This window comes from Cherax quadricarinatus, chromosome 9 (genome assembly GCF_038502225.1).
Source record: "Cherax quadricarinatus isolate ZL_2023a chromosome 9, ASM3850222v1, whole genome shotgun sequence".
Lineage (NCBI taxonomy): Eukaryota > Metazoa > Arthropoda > Malacostraca > Decapoda > Parastacidae > Cherax > Cherax quadricarinatus.
The window spans coordinates 25,273,849-25,299,439 of NC_091300.1; the positions used below are offsets into that span (position 1 = coordinate 25,273,849).

The window sequence follows — 25,591 nt, forward strand, 5'->3', positions numbered from 1 at the left end:
ACACACAGCAAGGATCATGACACACAGCATGGATCATGACACACAGCATGGATCATGACACACAGCATGGATCATGACACACAGCATGGATCATGATACACAGCATGTATCATGACACACAGCATGTATCATGACACACAGAATGGATCATGACACACAGCATGGATCATGACACACAGCATGTATCATGACACACAGCATGGATCATGACACAGCATGTATCATGACACACAGCATGGATCATGACACACAGCATGGATCATGACACACAGCATGTATCATGACACACAGCATGGATCATGACACACAGCATGGATCATGACACAGCATGTATCATGACACACAGAATGGATCATGACACACAGCATGGATCATGACACACAGCATGTATCATGACACACAGCATGGATCATGACACAGCATGTATCATGACACACAGCATGTATCATGACACACAGAAAGGATCATGACACACAGCATGGATCATGACACACAGCATGGATCATGACACACAGCATGGATCATGACACACAGCATGGATCATGACACACAGCATGGATCACGACAAACAGCATGGATCACGACAAACAGCATGGATCATGACACACAGCATGGATCATGACACACAGCATGGATCATGACACACAGCATGGATCATGACACACAGCATGGATCATGACACACAGCATGGATCATGACACACAGCATGGATCATGACACACAGCATGGATCATGATACACAGCATGGATCATGAAACACAGCATGGATCATGACACACAGCATGGATCATGACACACAGCATGGATCATGATACACAGCATGGATCATGACACACAGCATGGATCATGACACACAGCATGGATCATGATACACAGCATGTATCATGACACACAGCATGTATCATGACACACAGCATGGATCATGACACACAGCATGGATCATGACACACAGCATGGATCATGACACACAGCATGTATCATGACACACAGCATGGATCATGACACACAGCATGGATCATGACACACAGCATGGATCATGACACACAGCATGGATCATGACACACAGCATGGATCATGATACACAGCATGGATCATGGCACACAGCATGGATCATGACACACAGCATGGATCATGATACACAGCATGTATCATGACACACAGCATGTATCATGACACACAGCATGGATCATGACACACAGCATGGATCATGACACACAGCATGTATCATGACACACAGCATGGATCATGACACACAGCATGTATCATGACACACAGCATGGATCATGACACACAGCATGGATCATGACACACAGCATGTATCATGACACACAGCATGGATCATGACACACAGCATGGATCATGACACACAGCATATATCATGACACACAGTATGTATCATGACACAGCATGGATCATGACACACAGCATGGATCATGACACACAGCATGGATCATGACACACAGCAAGGATCATGACACACAGCATGGATCATGACACACAGCATGGATCACGACAAACAGCATGGATCATGACACACAGCATGGATCATGACACACAGCATGGATCATGACACACAGCATGGATCATGACACACAGCATGGATCATGACACACAGCATGGATCATGACACACAGTATGTATCATGACACACAGCATGGATCATGACACACAGCATGGATCATGACACACAGCATGGATCATGACACACAGCATGGATCATGACACACAGCATGGATCATGACACACAGCATGGATCATGACACACAGCATGGATCATGACACACAGCATGGATCATGATACACAGCATGTATCATGACACACAGCATGTATCATGACACACAGCATGGATAATGACACACAGCATGGATCATAACACACAGCATGTATCATGACACACAGCATAGATCATGACACACAGCATGGATCATGACACACAGCATGGATCATGACACACAGCATGGATCATGACACACAGCATGGATCACGACACACAGCATGGATCATGATACACAGCATGTATCATGACACACAGCATGTATCATGACACTCAGCATGGATCATGACACACAGCATGGATCATGACACACAGCATGTATCATGACACACAGCATGGATCATGACACACAGCATGGATCATGACACACAGCATATATCATGACACACAGCATGTATCATGACACACAGCATGGATCATGACTAACAGCATGGATCATGACACAGCATGGATCATGACACACAGCATGGATCATGACACACAGCATGGATCATGACACACAGCATGGATCATGACACACAGCATGGATCATGACACACAGCATGTATCATGACACACAGCAAGGATCATGACACACAGCATGGATCATGACACACAGCATGGATCATGACACACAGCATGGATCATGACACACAGCATGGATCATGACACACAGCATGGATCATGACACACAGCATGGATCATGACACGCAGCAAGGATCATGACACACAGCATGGATCATGACACAGCATGGATCATGACACACAGAATGGATCATGACACACAGCATGGATCATGACACACAACATGGATCATGACACACAGCATGTATCATGACACACAGCATGGATCATGACACACAGCATGGATCATGACACACAGCATGGATCATGACACACAGCATGGATCATGACACACAGCATGTATCATGACACACAGCAAGGATCATGACACACAGCATGGATCATGACACACAGCATGGATCATGACACACAGCATGGATCATGACACACAGCATGGATCATGATACACAGCATGTATCATGACACACAGCATGTATCATGACACACAGAATGGATCATGACACACAGCATGGATCATGACACACAGCATGTATCATGACACACAGCATGGATCATGACACAGCATGTATCATGACACACAGCATGGATCATGACACACAGCATGGATCATGACACACAGCATGTATCATGACACACAGCATGGATCATGACACACAGCATGGATCATGACACAGCATGTATCATGACACACAGAATGGATCATGACACACAGCATGGATCATGACACACAGCATGTATCATGACACACAGCATGGATCATGACACAGCATGTATCATGACACACAGCATGTATCATGACACACAGAAAGGATCATGACACACAGCATGGATCATGACACACAGCATGGATCATGACACACAGCATGGATCATGACACACAGCATGGATCATGACACACAGCATGGATCACGACAAACAGCATGGATCACGACAAACAGCATGGATCATGACACACAGCATGGATCATGACACACAGCATGGATCATGACACACAGCATGGATCATGACACACAGCATGGATCATGACACACAGCATGGATCATGACACACAGCATGGATCATGACACACAGCATGGATCATGATACACAGCATGGATCATGAAACACAGCATGGATCATGACATACAGCATGGATCATGACACACAGCATGGATCATGATACACAGCATGGATCATGACACACAGCATGGATCATGACACACAGCATGGATCATGACACACAGCATGGATCATGATACACAGCATGTATCATGACACACAGCATGTATCATGACACACAGCATGGATAATGACACACAGCATGGATCATAACACACAGCATGTATCATGACACACAGCATAGATCATGACACACAGCATGGATCATGACACACAGCATGGATCATGACACACAGCATGGATCATGACACACAGCATGGATCACGACACACAGCATGGATCATGATACACAGCATGTATCATGACACACAGCATGTATCATGACACTCAGCATGGATCATGACACACAGCATGGATCATGACACACAGCATGTATCATGACACACAGCATGGATCATGACACACAGCATGGATCATGACACACAGCATATATCATGACACACAGCATGTATCATGACACACAGCATGGATCATGACTAACAGCATGGATCATGACACAGCATGGATCATGACACACAGCATTTATCATGACACACAACATGGATCATGACACACAGCATGGATCATGACACACAGCATGGATCACGACAAACAGCATGGATCATGACACACAGCATGGATCATGACACACAGCATGGATCATGACACACAGCATGGATCATGACACACAGCATGGATCATGACACACAGCATGGATCATGACACACAGCATGTATCATGACACACAGCATGTATCATGACACACAGCATGGATCATGACACACAGCATGGATCATGACACACAGCATGTATCATGACACACAGCATGGATCATGACACACAGCATGTATCATGACACACAGCATGGATCATGACACACAGCATGGATCATGACACACAGTATGTATCATGACACACAGCATGGATCATGACACACAGCATGGATCATGACACACAGCATGGATCATGACACACAGCATGGATCATGACACACAGGATGTATCATGACACACAGCATGGATCATGACACACAACATGGATCATGACACACAGCATGGATCATGACACACAGCATGTATCATGACACACAGCATGTATCATGACACACAGCATGGATCATGACACACAGCATGGATCATGACACACAGCATGGATCATGACACACAGCATGGATCATGACACACAGCAAGGATCATGACACAGCATGGATCATGACACACAGCATGGATCATGACACACAGCATGGATCATGACACACAGCATGGATCATGACACACAGCATGGATCATGACACACAGCATGGATCATGACACACAGCATAGATAATGACACACAGCATGGATCATGACACACAGCATGGATCATGACACACAGCAAGGATCATGATACACAGCATGGATCATGACACACAGCATGGATCATGACACACAGCATGGATCATGACACACAGCATGGATCATGACACACAGCATGGATCATGACACACAGCATGGATCATGACACACAGCATGGACCATGACACGCAACATGGATCATGACACACAGCATGGATCATGACACACAACATGGATCATGACTTACAGCATGGATCATGTCACACAGCATGGATCATGACACACAGCATGGATCATGACACACAGCATGGATCATGACACACAGCATGGATCATGACACACAGCATGGATCACGACACACAGCATGGATCATGACACACAGCATGGATCATGACACACAGCATGGATCATGACACACAGCATGGATCATGATACACAGCATGGATCATGACACACAGCATGGATCATGACACACAGCATGGATCATGACACACAGCATGGATCATGACACATCATGGATCATGACAGAGCATGGATCATGACACGCAACATGGATCATGACACACAGCATGGATCATGACACACAACATGGATCATGACTCACAGCATGGATCATGACACACAGCATGGATCATGACACACAACATGGATCATGACACACAGCATGGATCATGGCACACAGCATGGATCATGACACACAGCATGGATCATGACACACAGCACGGATCATGATACACAGCATGGATCATGACACACAGCATGGATCATGACACACAGCATGGATCATGACACACAGCATGGATCATGATACACAGCATGGATCATGACACACAGCATGGATCATGACACACAGCATGGATCATGACACACAGCATGGATCATGACACACAGCATGGATCATGACAGATCATGGATCATGACAGAGCATGGATCATGACACGCAACATGGATCATGACACACAGCATGGATCATGACACACAACATGGATCATGACTCACAGCATGGATCATGACACACAGCATGGATCATGACACACAACATGGATCATGACACACAGCATGGATCATGGCACACAGCATGGATCATGACACACAGCATGGATCATGACACACAGCACGGATCATGATACACAGCATGGATCATGACACACAGCATGGATCATGACACACAGCATGGATCATGACACACAGCATGGATTATGACACACAGCATGGATCATGACACAGCATGGATCATGACACACAGCATGGATCATGACACAGCATGGATCATGACATACAGCATGGATCATGACACACAGCATGGATCATGACACACACCATGGATCATAACACACAGCATGGATCACGACACACAGCATGGATCATGACACACAGCATGGATCATGACACACAGCATGGATCATGACACACAGCATGGATCCTGACACACAGCATGGATCATGACACAGCATGGATCATGACACACAGCATGGATCATGACACACAGCATGGATCACGACACACAGCATGGATCATGACACACAGCATGGATCATGACACACAGCATGGATCATAACACACAGCATGGATCATGACACACAGCATGGGTCATGACATAGCATGGATCATGACACACAGCATGGATCATGACACACAGCATGGATCATAACACACAGCATGGATCATGACACACAGCATGGATCATGACACACAGCATGGATCATGACACAGCACGGATCATAACACAGCATGCATCATGACACACAGCACGGATCAAACCACACAGCATGGATCATAACACACAGCATGGATCATGACACACAGCATGGATCATGACACACAGCATGGATCATGACACACAGCACGGATCATGACACACAGCATGGATCATGACACACAGCATGGATCATGACACACAGCATGGATCATGATACACAGCATGGATCATGACACACAGCATGGATCACGACACACCGCATGGATCATGACACACAGCACGGACCATGACACACAGCATGTATCATGACACACAGCATGGATCATGACACACAGCATGGATCATGACACACAACACGGATTATAACACACAGCATGGATCATGACACACAGCATGGATCATGACACACAGCACGGATTATAACACACAGCATGGATCATGACACACAGCATGGATCATGACACACAGCATGGATCATAACACACAGCACGTGTCATGACACACAGTATGGATCATGACACGCAACATGGATCATGACGCACAGCATGGATCATGACACACAGCAAGGATCATGACACACAGCATGGATCATGACACACAGCATGGATCATAACACACAACATGGATCATGACACACAGCATGGATCATGACACACATCATGGATCATGACACACAGCATGGATCATGACACACAGCATGGATCATGACACACAGCATGGATCATGACACTCAGCATGGATCATGACACACAGCATGGATCATGACACACAGCACAGATCATGACACACAACATGGATCATGACACACAGCATGGATCATGACACAGCATGGATCATGACACACAGCATAGATCATGACACAGCATGGATCATGACACACAGCATGGATCATTACACACAGCATGGATCATGACACACATCATGGATCATGACACACAGCATGGATCATGACACACATCATGGATCATGACACACAGCATGGATCATGACACACAGCATGGATCATGACACACAGCATGGATCATGACACACAGCATGGATCATGACACACAGCATGGATCATAACACAGCATGGATCATGACACACAGCATGGGTCATGACACACAGCATGGATCATGACACATAGCATGGACCATGACACACAGCATGGGTCATGACACACAGCATGGATCATGACACATAGCATGGACCATGACACACAGCATGGATCATGACACACAGCATGGACCATGACACACAGCGTGGATCATGACACATAGCATGGACCATGACACACAGCATGGATCATGACACATAGCATGGACCATGACACACAGCATGGACCATGACACAGCATGGATCATGACACATAACATGGACCATAATACACAGCATGGATCATGACACACAGCATGGATCATGACACACAGCATGGATCATGACTCACAGCACGTGTCATGACACACAGCATGGATCATGACACACAGCATGGATCATGACACACAGCATGGATCATGACACACAGCATGGATCATGACACACAGCATGGATCATGACACACAGCATGGATCATGACACACAGCATGGATCATGACACACAGCATGGATCATGACACACAGCATGGATCATGACACACAGCATGGATCATGACACACAGCATGGATCATGACACACAGCATGGATCATAGCACACAGCATGGATCATGACACACAGCATGGATCATGACACACAGCATGGATCATGACACACAGCATGGATTATGACACACAGCATGGATCATGACACACAGCATGGATCATGACACACAGCACGGGTCTTGAGAAAGTCGTGTCCTATAAACATACTGTAGCTCTACGACAGTGTGGGTCGACTGCATATTTACGGAATGTAAGAAAGTATTTGACGCTGTACCACTCAAGAGGCTGATCAACAAACTACAAGAGTAAATAGAGATAACGTGAAAGCTACTGCATTACAATGAAAATTACTTAAGGGGAGGAGACAGGGTGGTGGCCACGAATGACATGAAAAGACTGGTAGACATGATATGTGGGATCCCACAAGGATTAGTATTGGGACTGATGTTGTTCGTCACATATGTAAACGATATGAGAGAGAGAGAGAGAGAGAGAGAGAGAGAGAGAGAGAGAGAGAGAGAGAGAGAGAGAGAGAGAGACAGACAGACAGAGAGAGAGAGAGAGAGAGAGAGAGAGAGAGAGAGAGAGAGAGAGAGAGAGAGAGAGAGAGAGAGAGAGAGAGAGAGAGAGAGAGAGAGAGAGAGAGTTCAGTGTTTAGTTAGAGAATGATGAAAAAATATGAGATTGTCAGATATTGCTTGCTGCTGGGACCCAGCGAGTGCAAAGCTATGAAAATTGGAGAAGGAAGAAGAAGACAAGAGTCTGAGTAAAAATCTCGGGAAACAGATAGAAGAGATAGACTACAAACTTCGAACAAGGAGGAAACACCTTGGAGTAAGCATAATAACGAGGCTATCACCGGAGGAGCACCAGACTTATGATGGAAAACCATAACCATAACACTAAACTACAACCACATTAAGGTAGGTACACACACACGTACACACACACACGTACACACACACGTACACACACACACGTACACACACACACGTCTACACCCTCAGCACCATACACACCACACTAGTATCACAATCAGCACCACAGGTGTATGACGCTATATCAACGTCAAGGTGATTAAGTCTGCTAACACTAGTGCATTTCTGACTATATACACCACACATATTGCTTCAGACACATTGTTTTTTTTTTTTTACATATATAATTATATCCACATTATGTACATCAATTCATTAAATATTTACATTAATCCTAAAGGTTATATTGTGTAATAATTGTCACTTGATATTTCTTGTTTGATTTGTGTGGTTTGAAAGGCAGGGAAGCGTTCCTGCTTTATTGGTTGTGGAGGTGGACTGGCTGCCTGCCCACTGCTGTCCGGCTGGGGCGGGGCAGGGCGGAGGGCTGGGGCGGGGTTATGGGCTTGGGGGTAAGACGAAGACTGCCCAAAGTGAGGTGGATGAGCGTGGCCATTAAGCGAAGCAGCGGTGGTGAACTCTGACGATGAGGAAGAGTGGCCGGGATTGGTGAAGGTTGAGGACGCTGACGCCTGGGGCAGCGTGGGATTGAGGGATGAGTGGGTGTGGAATGGGCGGTGGGCAGGGCTGAATGGAGGTGTCTGTGCAGAGCTGGACGGTGACTCGTGGGGCATCATGGGGTGGGCGGGGTCGGTGGGTTGTGGGCATGAGGAGGGCAGGAGCGGGGTGGGTCGCTGCCTGATGCCGTGCTGCTGTAGAAGGTGTGACTGCAGGTACTGGCGAGTCTTGAAGGTCTTACCACATACGCCACACCCCACCCACTCCCCACGCCCGTGCACGTTAGCCAGGTGCTGCTTCAGGTTGCCCACTGTGCTGTAGCTACGCCCACATGCCTCGCACCACGGCCGCGGCTGCTGCTGCTGCTGCTGTTGTTGTTGCTGCTGCTGCTCCTGCTGCTGCGGCTGCTGCTGCTGCTGGCTCTGCTGCGAGTGTGGCCACAGTTGCATGCTGCTGGGACCCGCTGAAGAAGAGGAGGAGCCCCCCGGGGAGACTTGCATGCCCTGCTGTGGTGGGGCAGTGTGCTCGACACCTCCCAGTTGACACATCAGCACAGACAGATCGAGGTCACGTGACCCCGTACACCCTGCAAGTGACGTCATCACTGTGGTCAGCTGATCTCTTATGGATTTTGCTGTCAAGTTTAGTGTGAGGCACAAAAGCATTTTAAGCTTTTTACTGACAGACTGACTATATCTGAATTTAGATTTCCAAAATTTTAATTAAAAAAATGGTAGAATTTTAAATAAGTATTAGAGAAAATGAGGTATAAAAACCATGCAGTGATCAATGAGACATTGAGGGGTGAAAATAAAACAAATCTTAAGCGATCGAAGAGTGAAAAAACTGACACCAATGTAGCATTAAAATGTAGAACAAACATGACTAGGAGAGAGACTTTTAAAAAAGAGATGCCAACCACAGTGTTAGACACACTCAGAGGTCCTCTGCCAGCCTGGCTACACTGTCACTCCCAGCCTGGCTACACTGTCACCCCCAGCCTGGCTACACTGTCACCCCCAGCCTGGCTACACTGTCACCCCCAGCCTGGCTACACTGTCACCCCCAGCCTGGCTACACTGTCACCCCCAGCCTGGCTACACTGTCACCCCCAGCCTGGCTACACTGTCACCCCCCCAGCCTGGCTACACTGTCACCCCCAGCCTGGCTACACTGTCACCCCCAGCCTGGCTACACTGTCACCCCCAGCCTGGCTACACTGTCACCCCCAGCCTGGCTACACTGTCACTCCCAGCCTGGCTACACTGTCACTCCCAGCCAGGCTACACTGTCACTCCCAGCCTGGCTACACTGTTACCCCCAGCCTGGCTACACTGTCACTCCCAGCCTGGCTACACTGTCACCCCCAGCCTGGCTACACTGTCACCCCCAGCCTGGCTACACTGTCACCCCCAGCCTGGCTACACTGTCACCCCCAGCCTGGCTACACTGTCACCCCCAGCCTGGCTACACTGTCACTCCCAGCCTGGCTACACTGTCACTCCCAGCCTGGGTACACTGTCACCCCCAGCCTGGCTACACTGTCACTCCCAGCCTGGCTACACTGTCACTCCCAGCCTGGGTACACTGTCACCCCCAGCCTGGCTACACTGTCACCCCCAGCCTGGCTACACTGTCACCCCAAGCCTGGCTACACTGTCACTCCCAGCCTGGCTACACTGTCACCCCCAGCCTGGCTACACTGTCACTCCCAGCCTGGCTACACTGTCACTCCCAGCCTGGCTACACTGTCACTCCCAGCCTGGCTACACTGTCACTCCCAGCCTGGGAACACTTTCACCCCAAGCCTGGCTACACTGTCACCCCCAGGCTGGCTACACTGTCACCCCAAGCCTGGCTACACTGTCACCCCAAGCCTGGCTACACTGTCACTCCCAGCCTGGCTACACTGTCACTCCCAGCCTGGCTACACTGTCACTACCAGCCTGGCTACACTGTCACCCCAAGCCTGGCTACACTGTCACCCCAAGCCTGGCTACACTGTCACTCCCAGCCTGGCTACACTGTCACTCCCAGCCTGGCTACACTGTCACTCCCAGCCTGGCTACACTGTCACCCCCAGGCTGGCTACACTGTCACCCCAAGCCTGGCTACACTGTCACTCCCAGCCTGGCTACACTGTCACTCCCAGCCTGGCTACACTGTCACTCCCAGCCTGGCTACACTGTCACCCCCAGACTGGCTACACTGTCACCCCAAGCCTGGCTACACTGTCACCCCAAGCCTGGCTACACTGTCACTCCCAGCCTGGCTACACTGTCACTTCCAGCCTGGCTACACTGTCACTCCCAGCCTGGCTACACTGTCACCCCAAGGCTGGCTACACTGTCACCCCAAGCCTGGCTACACTGTCACCCCAAGCCTGGCTACACTGTCACTCCCAGCCTGGCTACACTGTCACTCCCAGCCTGGCTACACTGTCACTCCCAGCCTGGCTACACTGTCACGCCCAGCCTGGCTACACTGTCACCCCCAGCCTGGCTACACTGTCACTCCCAGCCTGGCTACACTGTCACCCCCAGCCTGGCTACACTGTCACCCCCAGCCTGGCTACACTGTCACCCCCAGCCTGGCTACACTGTCACCCCAGCCTGGCTACACTGTCACCCCCAGCCTGGCTACACTGTCACCCCCAGCCTGGCTACACTGTCACCCCCAGGCTGGCTACACTGTCACCCCCCAGCCTGGCTACACTGTCACCCCCAGCCTGGCTACACTCACCCCAGCCTGGCTACACTGTCACCCCCAGCCTGGCTACACTGTCACCCCCAGCCTGGCTACACTGTCACCCCAAGCCTGGCTACACTGTCACTCCCAGCCTGGCTACACTGTCACCCCCAGCCTGGCTACACTGTCACTCCCAGCCTGGCTACACTGTCACCCCCAGCCTGGCTATACTGTCACCCCAAGCCTGGCTACACTGTCACCCCCAGCCTGGCTACACTGTCACCCTCAGCCTGGCTACACTGTCACCCCCAGCCTGGCTACACTGTCACTCCCAGCCTGGCTACACTGTCACCCCCAGCCTGGCTACACTGTCACCCCCAGCCTGGCTACACTTTCACCCCCAGCCTGGCTACACTGTCACCCCCAGCCTTGCTACACTGTCACCCCCAGCCTGGGTATACTGTCACCCCCAGCCTGGCTACACTGTCACTCTCAGCCTTGCTACACTGTCACCCTCAGCCTGGCTACACTGTCACCCCAAACTGACTATACTGTCACCCCCAGCCTGGCTACACTGTCACCCCCAGCCTGGCTACACTTTCACCCCAGCCTGGCTACACTGTCACCCCCAGCCTTGCTACACTGTCACCCCCAGCCTGGGTATACTGTCACCCCCAGCCTGGCTACACTGTCACTCTCAGCCTGGCTACACTGTCACCCTCAGCCTGGCTACACTGTCACCCCAAACTGGCTATACTGTCACCCCCAGCCTGGCTACACTGTCACTCTCAGCCTGGCTACACTGTCACCCCTAGCCTGGGTACACTGTCACTTCCAGCCTGGCTACACTGTCACCCCCAGCCTGGGTACACTGTCACCCCCAGCCTGGCTACACTGTCACCCCCAGCCTGGCTACACTGTCACCCCCAGCTTGGCTACACTGTCACCCTCAGCCTGGCTACACTGTCACCCCCAGCCTGGCTACACTGTCACCCCCAGCCTGGCTACACTGTCACCCCCAGCCTGGGTACACTGTCACCCCCAGGCTGGCTACACTGTCACCCCCAGCCTGGCTACACTGTCACCCCCAGGCTGGCTACACTGTCACCCCCAGCCTGGCTACACTGTCACCCCCAGGCTGGCTACACTGTCACCCTCAGCCTGGCTACACTGTCACCCTCAGCCTGGCTATACTGTCACCCTCTGCCTGGCTACACTGTCACCCTCAGCCTGGCTATACTGTCACCCTCTGCCTGGCTACACTGTCACCCTCAGCCTGGCTATACTGTCACCCTCAGCCTGGTTATACTGTCACCCTCAGCCTGGCTATACTGTCACCCTCAGCCTGGCTATACTGTCACCCTCAGCCTGGCTATACTGTCACCCTCAGCCTGGCTACACTGTCACCCTCAGCCTGGCTATACTGTCACCCTCAGCCTGGCTATACTGTTACCCTCAGCCTGGCTATACTGTCACCCTCAGCCTGGCTATACTGTCACCCTCAGCCTGGCTATACTGTCACCCTCAGCCTGGCTATACTGTCACCCTCAGCCTGGCTACACTGTCACCCTCAGCCTGGCTATACTGTCACCCTCAGCCTGGCTATACTGTCACCCTCAGCCTGGCTACACTGTCACCCTCAGCCTGGCTACACTGTCACCCTCAGCCTGGCTACACTGTCACCCTCAGCCTGGCTACACTGTCACCCTCAGCCTGGCTACACTGTCACCCCCAGCCTGGCTATACTGTCACCCTCAGCCTGGCTACACTGTCACCCCCAGCCTGGCTATACTGTCACCCTCAGCCTGGCTACACTGTCACCCTCAGCCTGGCTACACTGTCACCCTCAGCCTGGCTATACTGTCACCCTCAGCCTGGCTACACTGTCACCCTCAGCCTGACTATACTGTCACCCTCAGCCTGGCTACACTGTCACCCCCAGCCTGGCTATACTGTCACCCTCAGCCTGGCTACACTGTCACCCTCAGCCTGGCTACACTGTCACCCTCAGCCTGGCTATACTGTCACCCTCAGCCTGGCTATACTGTCACCCTCAGCCTGGCTATACTGTCACCCCCAGCCTGGCTATACTGTCACCCTCAGCCTGGCTACACTGTCACCCTCAGCCTGGCTACACTGTCACCCTCAGCCTGGCTATACTGTCACCCTCAGCCTGGCTATACTGTCACCCTCAGCCTGGCTATACTGTCACCCTCAGCCTGGCTATACTGTCACCCTCAGCCTGGCTACACTGTCACCCTCAGCCTGGCTACACTGTCACCCTCAGCCTGGCTATACTGTCACCCTCAGCCTGGCTATACTGTCACCCTCAGCCTGGCTATACTGTCACCCCCAGCCTGGCTATACTGTCACCCTCAGCCTGGCTACACTGTCACCCTCAGCCTGGCTACACTGTCACCCTCAGCCTGGCTATACTGTCACCCTCAGCCTGGCTATACTGTCACCCTCAGCCTGGTTACACTGTCACCCTCAGCCTGGCTACACTGTCACCCTCAGCCTGGCTACACTGTCACCCTCAGCCTGGCTATACTGTCACCCTCAGCCTGGCTATACTGTCACCCCCAGCCTGGCTATACTGTCACCCTCAGCCTGGCTACACTGTCACCCTCAGCCTGGCTACAGTCACCCTCAGCCTGGCTATACTGTCACCCTCAGCCTGGCTATACTGTCACCCTCAGCCTGGCTATACTGTCACCCTCAGCCTGGCTATACTGTCACCCTCAGCCTGGCTACACTGTCACCCTCAGCCTGGCTACACTGTCACCCTCAGCCTGGCTATACTGTCACCCTCAGCCTGGCTATACTGTCACCCTCAGCCTGGCTATACTGTCACCCCCAGCCTGGCTATACTGTCACCCTCAGCCTGGCTACACTGTCACCCTCAGCCTGGCTACACTGTCACCCTCAGCCTGGCTATACTGTCACCCTCAGCCTGGCTATACTGTCACCCTCAGCCTGGCTACACTGTCACCCTCAGCCTGGCTACACTGTCACCCTCAGCCTGGCTACACTGTCACCCTCAGCCTGGCTATACTGTCACCCTCAGCCTGGCTATACTGTCACCCCCAGCCTGGCTATACTGTCACCCTCAGCCTGGCTACACTGTCACCCTCAGCCTGGCTACACTGTCACCCTCAGCCTGGCTACACTGTCACCCTCAGCCTGGCTACACTGTCACCCTCAGCCTGGCTACACTGTCACCCTCAGCCTGGCTACACTGTCACCCTCAGCCTGGCTACACTGTCACCCTCAGCCTGGCTATACTGTCACCCTCAGCCTGGCTATACTGTCACCCTCAGCCTGGCTACACTGTCACCCTCAGCCTGGCTATACTGTCACCCTCAGCCTGGCTATACTGTCACCCTCAGCCTGGCTACACTGTCACCCTCAGCCTGGCTATACTGTCACCCTCAGCCTGGCTATACTGTCACCCTCAGCCTGGCTACACTGTCACCCTCAGCCTGGCTACACTGTCACCCTCAGCCTGGCTACACTGTCACCCTCAGCCTGGCTACACTGTCACCCTCAGCCTGGCTATACTGTCACCCTCAGCCTGGCTATACTGTCACCCTCAGCCTGGCTATACTGTCACCCTCAACCTGGCTACACTGTCACCCTCAGCCTGGCTATACTGTCACCCTCAGCCTGGCTATACTGTCACCCTCAGCCTGGCTACACTGTCACCCTCAGCCTGGCTATACTGTCACCCTCAGCCTGGCTACACTGTCACCCTCAGCCTGGCTACACTGTCACCCTCAGCCTGGCTACACTGTCACCCTCAGCCTGGCTACACTGTCACCCTCAGCCTGGCTACACTGTCACCCTCAGCCTGGCTACACTGTCACCCTCAGCCTGGCTATACTGTCACCCTCAGCCTGGCTATACTGTCACCCTCAGCCTGGCTATACTGTCACCCTCAGCCTGGCTATACTGTCACCCTCAGCCTGGCTACACTGTCACCCTCAGCCTGGCTACACTGTCACCCTCAGCCTGGCTACACTGTCACCCTCAGCCTGGCTATACTGTCACCCTTAGCCTGGCTATACTGTACTATATACTGGTCAGTCGAGAAACTAATTCAGGTCATTTACATTATTTTGGTGTTATAATGTTATTAATTATTATTTTTAAATTGAACGCTATACCCGTAAGGGCCATTTCACTATAAATAATCATTTGCTCGAGAGTACCTACTTTATACATAAAAAATTTTATGTGTCAGGAAAATTGGACTCTCTTTCCAGAAAGCACTTTTCTTTCTTAGTGTCTGATGTACTCGACGATATTTCACTTAATTTAGAAGGTTCGACTAACGTATACGAAGTTCACTGACGTAATATTGTGTTTGTTAGACTAACAGTCCACAAAAATCTGGCTTAGTCAAATAAAGTCAACATATAGTGCATATCTTACTTACTTAAGATAAATGAATTTGATCAACTCTAACTTGGTGATGTCTAGCCAACGTTACAACGACTTATTTCACTAAATAGAACTATCTCTCTCTCTCTCTCTCTCTCTCTCTCTCTCTCTCTTTGTATTTTCGAAACTTCTGGCGCTAGCGAATTCATTTGGGTTATCAGCTAGACTTCAGAAGTACTTATTTCAAAAATATAGGTTAGTTGTTTTATTAAAAGTAACTTTTTTCCTGTTACCTTACTTATTAACAGTGCCTCAGCGAGCCTAGCGTTGCCTGTGTTACTCAGCGAGCCTAGCGTTTAGCGTTGCCTGTGTTACTCAGCGAGCCTAGCGTTTAGCGTTGCCTGTGTTACCATACTGAAGCCTGTTATAACTAAGCTAACCTTAATTTATATAGGCGGGGCAGAGCGTGCCTGGCACCTGCTCTAGAGACCCTCGGAAAGATACAACGTCTGCAATTAAACCTGTATTGTAAAGGTTTCACTATGTGTGGGCTTAACCCATAGTCCAAGAACTCTACTCTGAGTTCTTAACCAGAGTGACGGAAATTGTTCCTCAAAGATCATTTGTGGTTTTTATTAACCTATAAACCTTGTTTTTGTTTTTGTGTTTTAAAATCTCCGCTCTATATAATCCCAGAACTGATTTATTTGTCGGGAGATACACATTAATGATTTTGGTTTCGTTCCCGTAATCTATTTACATCGAATAGCTTCGATCTGGTTATTTTTTTTTAACCTCGCTTAAAAATGTACTTCGGGACCAGCTGAAAAAATCGGAGAAAATCCAATCGCTTACATTCTTCATGTATGAACGACGGCCCGACCCCTCACTCAATTTGCATTCTAAATGTGGGTACCATTTAGCTGGTAACACGCACCTCGGTAAAGGTTTATGCAAAACTGCTCCTTAGCAGTCTCAGAGACAAGCTCAGGAACATGGCAGAATTTTTTGCTGATAAAATGCCTTGCCTAGTGAAAAATAGGACCGAATTGTGATGTTTGTGTAGTTAAGTGACTTTCCTGGCATGGCTGACAGGCGTGTGCTGTTTATGGTGTCTCAGGTTACTCATCTCTTATTAACGGTTGTATTCTAAGTTGATATTTTGAGTGTCAACTATATGACTGAAATGTTCTCTCATTATTGTTGTATGTTCACTCAAACGATGAGTGGCCCTGTAGTAATTCTCTTTAAACAGGATGTAAACCTAACCAGCGGATGCTCAACCACTGTACAAGTTATCTTTTTAACACATATAACAAGAGACATCAAGCTGCTTCCTGACAAAAAAGAAAAATGACATTACCAGAGGTAATGTCCTCGGTGCAAGTCCTAAAACACTTCTTAAGAAGTTGTGTTATCGACTTTACGGGTGCTCGGAGGAAAGAATGATCATCTGAAGATTTCGGAGGTCACCGCCCGGTCCCAAACCGGGACTCCAGGAGAATGGGATGGTCAATCACGCTGTTGAAGCTAGCTGAACGCAGTCCATCATGAGCACCACAACCAAGCTGATCAGAAACTGGCTTTGAGGAACTATCAAGTTCCCTCTTGAATATCTTATTCGCATATGTTCCAAGGAGTACAGTCCTAGTAATCCAGGTGCTTGACTGATTTTATACGGGCAGCAAAGGTTCTCTCTGCCCTTTCCAATCTCTCATTTCTTTTTCACTGTTGCCAGTAGCACGATATTTAGAGCCAACACTTATATGTATCCTAAAAAACAAATTCTAAGTACAAGTAAAAACTTAAATTTACGACTTGAAAGTTAACACCCAAACATACTTCCAGGCGATGCTGTCAGCTGAAGATGTGTGTCCACCATCTTTTCTTGTCATTCTCAGCTCATAATATTCAATTATTCCTGTTGCATTACACCGGGAAGTAATTACCTTACTCGTTACATTACGCTAAATTCATCGTGAAAAATCACTTGACGTAGTTCTTAAATATAAAATGACCTCATCCAAGGCGCTGGTTTATGGCTGTGCCCAGGTTGCTGTATCTGTTGGATGACCAGTGCTCGAGCCACTTAGGAAAACGGATATATACACCAAGATGTGTGTATCGCTTAGTGTATATACGATGAGACTTTAATGGCTATTTCGAAGATTGAAGTACCGTTGACCGGTGGAGTATAGGTAACACACAGCTGTCGACAAACTTAACCTATTATTAACTCAGCCAACCAACAGTGGCGTGGCAAAGGGTAACAGCAACACATAGCGATTTTTTTTACACTTTAGTGGTGGCAAGGATGGAAAGGAAAGGACTGAAGTAGGAGTGAGCAGTGGTAAAGCTTGAGGCAGAGTGAGGTAAGACAATGACTGGTCTGGTCACTGTGGATATGTTTTAACTAAGTGATTTTTGTAACACTGACGAGTGTCTTATTGTACATCTATGTAACTTGCTGGAAAATTTGCTGTTTTCGACGGACGCTACTCGCATGGAGTTTCTGGTGTTATCAGCAAAAGATGTTACAGTCACAGAATCTACGTCCTTGTCTATATCGGAAATAAGAATGAGAAATAGAAATGAGGCGAATATTGTCTTGAGGATCAGCTTTTCATTGTCTCAGTCTCCGACTTCATTCTGTTTACTACTACTCTTTGGGCTCTATTTGTTAAGAAGTTAAATATCCATTTGCTCACTTTTCCAATTATTTCTTTTGCACGGAGATTGTGCCTAATCGCAACATGGTTGCACTTGTCAAAGAATTTTTAAAAATCAGTGCACATTACATTAGCGTGTCTTCCAGTGCATCGAAAACCATATCATAATGGTCAAACAATTGTGAGAGGCAGGAGCGACTTGCTCTGAACCCATGCTGGCCTAGGTTGTGCAAATGACTGACAATGTTACTCTGTAAAACACGTCCAAAAATTCTGATGTGTGAAGTTAGCGCTGTCGGTCTACAGGTCTTCGTTATTTCTTTAATGGCACCTTTGTGAAGTTGGGCAATATAGGCGGTTTTTTTTATTAATGAGTGTGGGATGACAACAGCGTCCTGGCTCCCTTTCACAGAAAGTTAAGGGCCCGAGGTAGTAGTTTCTTGCAGTCTTTGATGAAAATGGAATTCAAAAGCTTGGCCTATCCAAAGTGAATTTTGGATAGGTCCTGTCTTTTAATATAATAATAATAATGATGATTGAGACACATTCATCACAATAATAATAATAATAATAATAATAATAATAATAATAATAATAATAATAATAATGATGATAATAATAATTGCAATAACGGTCAAATTCCTGTAAAATTTTCGGACGTTTCCCCCGTCTATCAATTTCATTTTCTGGTGCAGTGAGTGAGCAGCCACATTACTTAACCAGCTGTGTCTTCCTGTATTGTGGGTCACACAGTCTAACTATCTTGTGTTAAGTGTGAGACTAACATGTCACAAACTTGCATGGCAGTCACAGATCACACAAGGCATCAGACAGAACAATAATCGGTGAGATATACTCAAAAGATGGCACTTAAAGATGCATGTAATGAGTACACTACACGTGATGATAGCCTGGAAAGTGACACGAAAACTTTAAAGTCTTGAGTTAGGCTTGAAGGTACGAGTGCACGACTGCTTTAAATATTTCCTAGCTAGCCGGGTGTATGATGCCATGGTATGGCATAGGTATTATATCATGTACAAATATTAAGTGTGTTGCATACAACGGCAAACACTAAGCTTTTTTTTAACGCAAATTCGATATATATATATATATATATATATATATATATATATATATATATATATATATATATATATATATATATATATATATATATATATATATATACATATAACGAACTTAGGTTAAAAAAACTTAGTGTTTTCCGTTGTATGCAACACATTTAATATCTGTACATAATACCTATGATTTTTTAGTAACCTACCATGTTGTTCTTCAACCTTAAATAACCAAAATTCAAACTATTGATCATAAAATTTGAAAAAAATAAACTTAGACTAAACAAGCTTAGATTCCTGATCAATTTATTAAAATTAGCTTAAAACAACCAATTTGGTTTATGAACTGGATAAAACGTTAAATTTTGTTGGCTGTTGTTATTATTATTATTGTTAGAAGAAAGCGCTAAACGCAGAGCTCATGTAATGTCTAGAGAATGGGTGGCAATCAGGTTATTATATCTTAGGAACGGAAAGTTAGGTTTTGTACTTTAAAAATATTTCGATCAAGAGGGTCTTACCGGTATCAAAGCAGCGCCCTGGATGGGAATGGTAGACATGAATTATTCTCACCAATTTACCTGAGGCGACGTTATTGACTATGTAAGCGAGTGTAGGCTGTCACCTAGTTATGTCTTTGTATGTAGGCTGTTGACACCTAGTTTTGTCTCTATGCAGCTGACACCTAGTTTTGTCTCTATGCAGCTGACACCTAGTTTTGTCTCTGTATGCAGCTGACACCTAGTTTTGTCTCTATGTATGCAGCTGACACCTAGTTTTATCTTCCGATCGCCGCTGCTCACTTTGCCCGTTGTTATTTTTTTTCGACAGGAATTAAAAAATAAGACACTCCTTTCTGCCACCTTCTGTTTGAACAACCCACAGCACAGCAGGTTTCGGATATTTAAAAATCCTTCAAATAAACAGTGTGATGTCACCACCCGCTAAAGATAAACAGTATATATCATCATGCTGGACACTTGACCGGTACTTCGCAGGACACTCACCCTGTGACGTGCTAACTCTCGCTCACTCATATCAACGAATCATCCAGTATGCTTATTAACCAGTCATCCAGGGCGTCCATCAACTATCATCCAGTACGTCCATTAATCAGTCACCCAGCGTGATTATCAGCCAATTATCCAGGACGCCTATTAATCAGTCATCGAGCACGCTTATTAATTAGTCATTCAGCATACCCATTAACCAGTCATCCAGGACGTCTATTAATCAGTCATCCAGCATACCCATTAACCAATCATCCAACACACCCATTAATTTTTTCCTTTTCCCTTGTTCTTCATTTGTTTTAGAGAAATTTATCGAAGGCTTTACATGTACTTATTTGTTTTACTTGTATCACTCACAATAAGTACTTACGATAAATAATAAACAATCATTAATTACAACAATCTGATACCTGGAACTTTTAGTCATATGACCGAGGCCTTCCGCTGGCTCATCGGCTCCGTCAAAAATTAATTATCACATTATATAATGTGACTATAGGCTTCAAACCAATAAACAAAATGGTCAGAACACTGTAGAACGCTGTTGTAATCCAGTTCTGGTTTTCACCGCCACGACGTAATTCAAAGAACTACATACGCTTGTAAACAACAGATTGTTTTTTGGTTACTGTTGTTGTTGTAAAGTTTGCACTACGACGGTGTAGTTTACCTGACTACTTCTATATAGAGGTGCTTCTCCCGGGAGTACCAGTACGAAATAGAGTATACCGCTCGCATCTCCAGTGTGTAACTGAGAGAGAAATTTCAGGATTACTAGGAGACAGCTGTGCTATGTACATTCTACTTATGGCTTCTTGCATATACATGTATGCGGTTACATGTATTACTCTATGGTAGCTACAGATAGTCTTTTACAGTACTCAGTTTTAAGATACGCCATTGTGTTTGCTGGCTGTATGTTAGCCGAGTTTTAAGATGATCAATTACGAAGGTGAAATCTTGCAGTGTATCCTAGCGACTGGTTACCTAGAGAACCACATACCGGGTTAAAACAAAAATTAAAGGTTAGCGGGAAGAGTGTAAGTCATAATACCGTGGCTGGAACAAGTCACTATTAAAAAAAAATGGAGATGAAACTAGGCGATGTTCCAGCCCTTCCTGAACCATTGTCAAGTAACTTGATAATGGTCCAGCAGGAATCGAAACATTATAGTTTCCCCTTCTAAATTATAATTTAGTAATACATTGCCTTAGTTCATTCTGAAGTGTAAAATGCATTTTACTCAGCATTACGATTCTGTTACTTTTGTTCTTAAAGCTCACTCCTGGGCTATTGAAAAAAAGTGTAGAGCAACATGCCGCTTTGGGAGGGAGGCCCCCCGTGGGAGGTGGTTGTGGGGTGGTCGATGCTGGGAAGGTGTAACACTGCCCTTGTCTGGGGCAAAAATCTCGGTAAGGTTGGTGTGAAAATGTAAGGCAATCATCCAAACAGGTGTCATAGCAGAGCTCAAGGCTGTTAACATGAGCAAGACAACATGCAGTCAAAGATATCATACCCATGCTTCTTGGTCAAAAAATCAGTCCAAAGATAACTGCGGATAAATTTTTCAGTCCACACTAATAGATAAAAAACATTAAAAAAGACAGAGCTGATATGGAAAACTGATAACATTCATAAGAAATGTGCAAAATAAAAGTGTACTTACCGGGGTTGTTGTCGGCGTTGGAGCCCAGGGCGGCCGAGGTCAAGCCGGCCAAGCCAGAGGGACCAGGAAACCCACCAAAGCCTGTGAATCAGTGTTAACAACATTAGCCTAATTGTAGATGAATGGTTCAGAGAACCGTCAAGTTGATAAATTAGACACATGTGCAACACTTGGGTATCTTTAATGATACCCAAGATACCCAAGTGTTGCACATGTGTCTAATTTATCATTAGCTTAATTATTAGTGAACACAAATGGGGGTAAAAGATCTTCGTTATTTGTTACTAATATGTGAAATACTTCTTAACCTACTGAAAGAGGTAGTTAGGTTGGTGAGAATGAGTTTCACTCTGACTCTGCCAGTGTGATATAAACAACTTGTGCTGTGAGATGCTATATTAGCAGCACACTGTATGTGTGTGTGTACCCACCTACATGTGGTTGCAGGGGTCGATTCACAGCTGCTGTGTGTGTTTGTGTCATAACTTAATGGTTAAAATAAGGAATGATATCAGTGACTGTTAAAGTATAACGTAACCCACAAATGATAAAATAGATACATGGAGGAGGCAGGTAAAGCCTAGCTCTAATAAAGGTCTCCTATATCTGTATTGGTCTTTTTACCATCAGTGATTATTTTATGTTCAGTTTGTTACTCGTGGTACCTACTGACTGTATGTTACTCGTGGTACCTACTGACTGTATGTTACTCGTGATACCTACTGACTGTATGTTACTCGTGATACCTACTGACTGTATGTTACTCGTGATACCTACTGACTGTATGTTATTCGTGATACCTACTGACTGTATGTTACTCGTGATACGTACTGACTGTATGTTATTCGTGATACCTACTGACTGTATGTTACTCGTGATACCTACTGACTGTATGTTATTCGTGATACCTACTGACTGTATGTTACTCGTGATACCTACTGACTGTATGTTATTCGTGATACCTACTGACTGTATGTTACTCGTGATACCTACTGACTGTATGTTACTCGTGATACCTACTGACTGTATGTTACTCGTGATACCTACTGACTGTATGTTACTCGTGATACCTACTGACTGTATGTTACTCGTGATACCTACTGACTGTATGTTACTCGTGATACCTACTGACTGTATGTTACTCGTGATACCTACTGACTGTATGTTACTTGTGATACCTACTGACTGTATGTTACTCGTGATACCTACTGACTGTATGTTACTCGTGATACCTACTGACTGTATGTTACTCGTGATACCTACTGACTGTATGTTACTAGTGATACCTACTGACTGTATGTTACCTACTGACTGTATGTTACTCGTGATACCTACTGACTGTATGTTACTCCTACTGTGTATGTTACTCGTGATACCTACTGACTGTATGTTACTCGTGATACCTACTGACTGTATGTTACTCGTGATACCTACTGACTGTATGTTACTCGTGATACCTACTGACTGTATGTTACTCGTGATACCTACTGACTGTATGTTACTCGTGATACCTACTGACTGTATGTTACTCGTGATACCTACTGACTGTATGTTACTCGTGATACCTACTGACTGTATGTTACTCGTGATACCTACTGACTGTATGTTACTCGTGATACCTACTGACTGTATGTTACTCGTGATACCTACTGACTGTATGTTACTCGTGATACCTACTGACTGTATGTTACTACTGACTGTATGTTACTCTACTGACTGTGTTACTCGTGATACTACTGACTGTATGTTACTCTGATACCTACTGACTGTATGTTACTCGTGATACCTACTGACTGTATGTTACTCGTGATACCTACTGACTGTATGTTACTCGTGATACCTACTGACTGTATGTTACTCGTGATACCTACTGACTGTATGTTACTCGTGATACCTACTGACTGTATGTTACTCGTGATACCTACTGACTGTTACTCGTGATACCTACTGACTGTATGTTACTCGTGATACCTACTGACTGTATGTTACTCGTGATACCTACTGACTGTATGTTACTCGTGATACCTACTGACTGTATGTTACTCGTGGTACCTACTGACTGTATGTTACTCGTGATACCTACTGACTGTATGATACTCGTGATACCTACTGACTGTATGTTACTCGTGATACCTACTGACTGTATGTTACTCGTGATACCTACTGACTGTATGTTACTCGTGATACCTACTGACTGTATGTTACTCGTGATACCTACTGACTGGATGGAGTTTAGGTGTAGGATGTCTTAGATATTTCTGCCGAAGCTGAGAAAACTATTTCTTTAAAGTAACTAAATATATATATATATATATATATATATATATATATATATATATATATATATATATATATATATATATATATGTATATTAACAAGTCGGCCGTCTCCCACCGAGGAAGGGTGACCCAAAAAGAAAATACTTTCATCATTCAACACTTTCACCTCACTCACACATAATCAC

The 25,591-nt window shown here is 46.7% G+C and overlaps 1 protein-coding gene across 2 annotated transcripts in view; it reads right to left on the bottom strand.

Moving 5' to 3' along the window:
- Positions 1 to 25,591, bottom strand: part of ab (BTB/POZ-zinc finger protein abrupt) — a 276,036-nt gene that overhangs the window by 31,376 nt on the left and 219,069 nt on the right. Inside the window, exons 5-6 of one of the 2 annotated variants that reach the window (XM_053772824.2) lie at positions 23,127 to 23,207; positions 9,311 to 10,210 (exon numbers count right to left, since the gene is read on the bottom strand). In XM_053772824.2, coding sequence (XP_053628799.1) covers positions 9,348 to 10,210; positions 23,127 to 23,207 — 944 coding nt within the window. In that variant the 3' untranslated portion in view covers positions 9,311 to 9,347. Of the gene's footprint in view, positions 1 to 9,310; positions 10,211 to 23,126; positions 23,208 to 25,591 lie in introns of those variants that run through there. The other variant, XM_053772823.2, reaches the window with a different exon arrangement.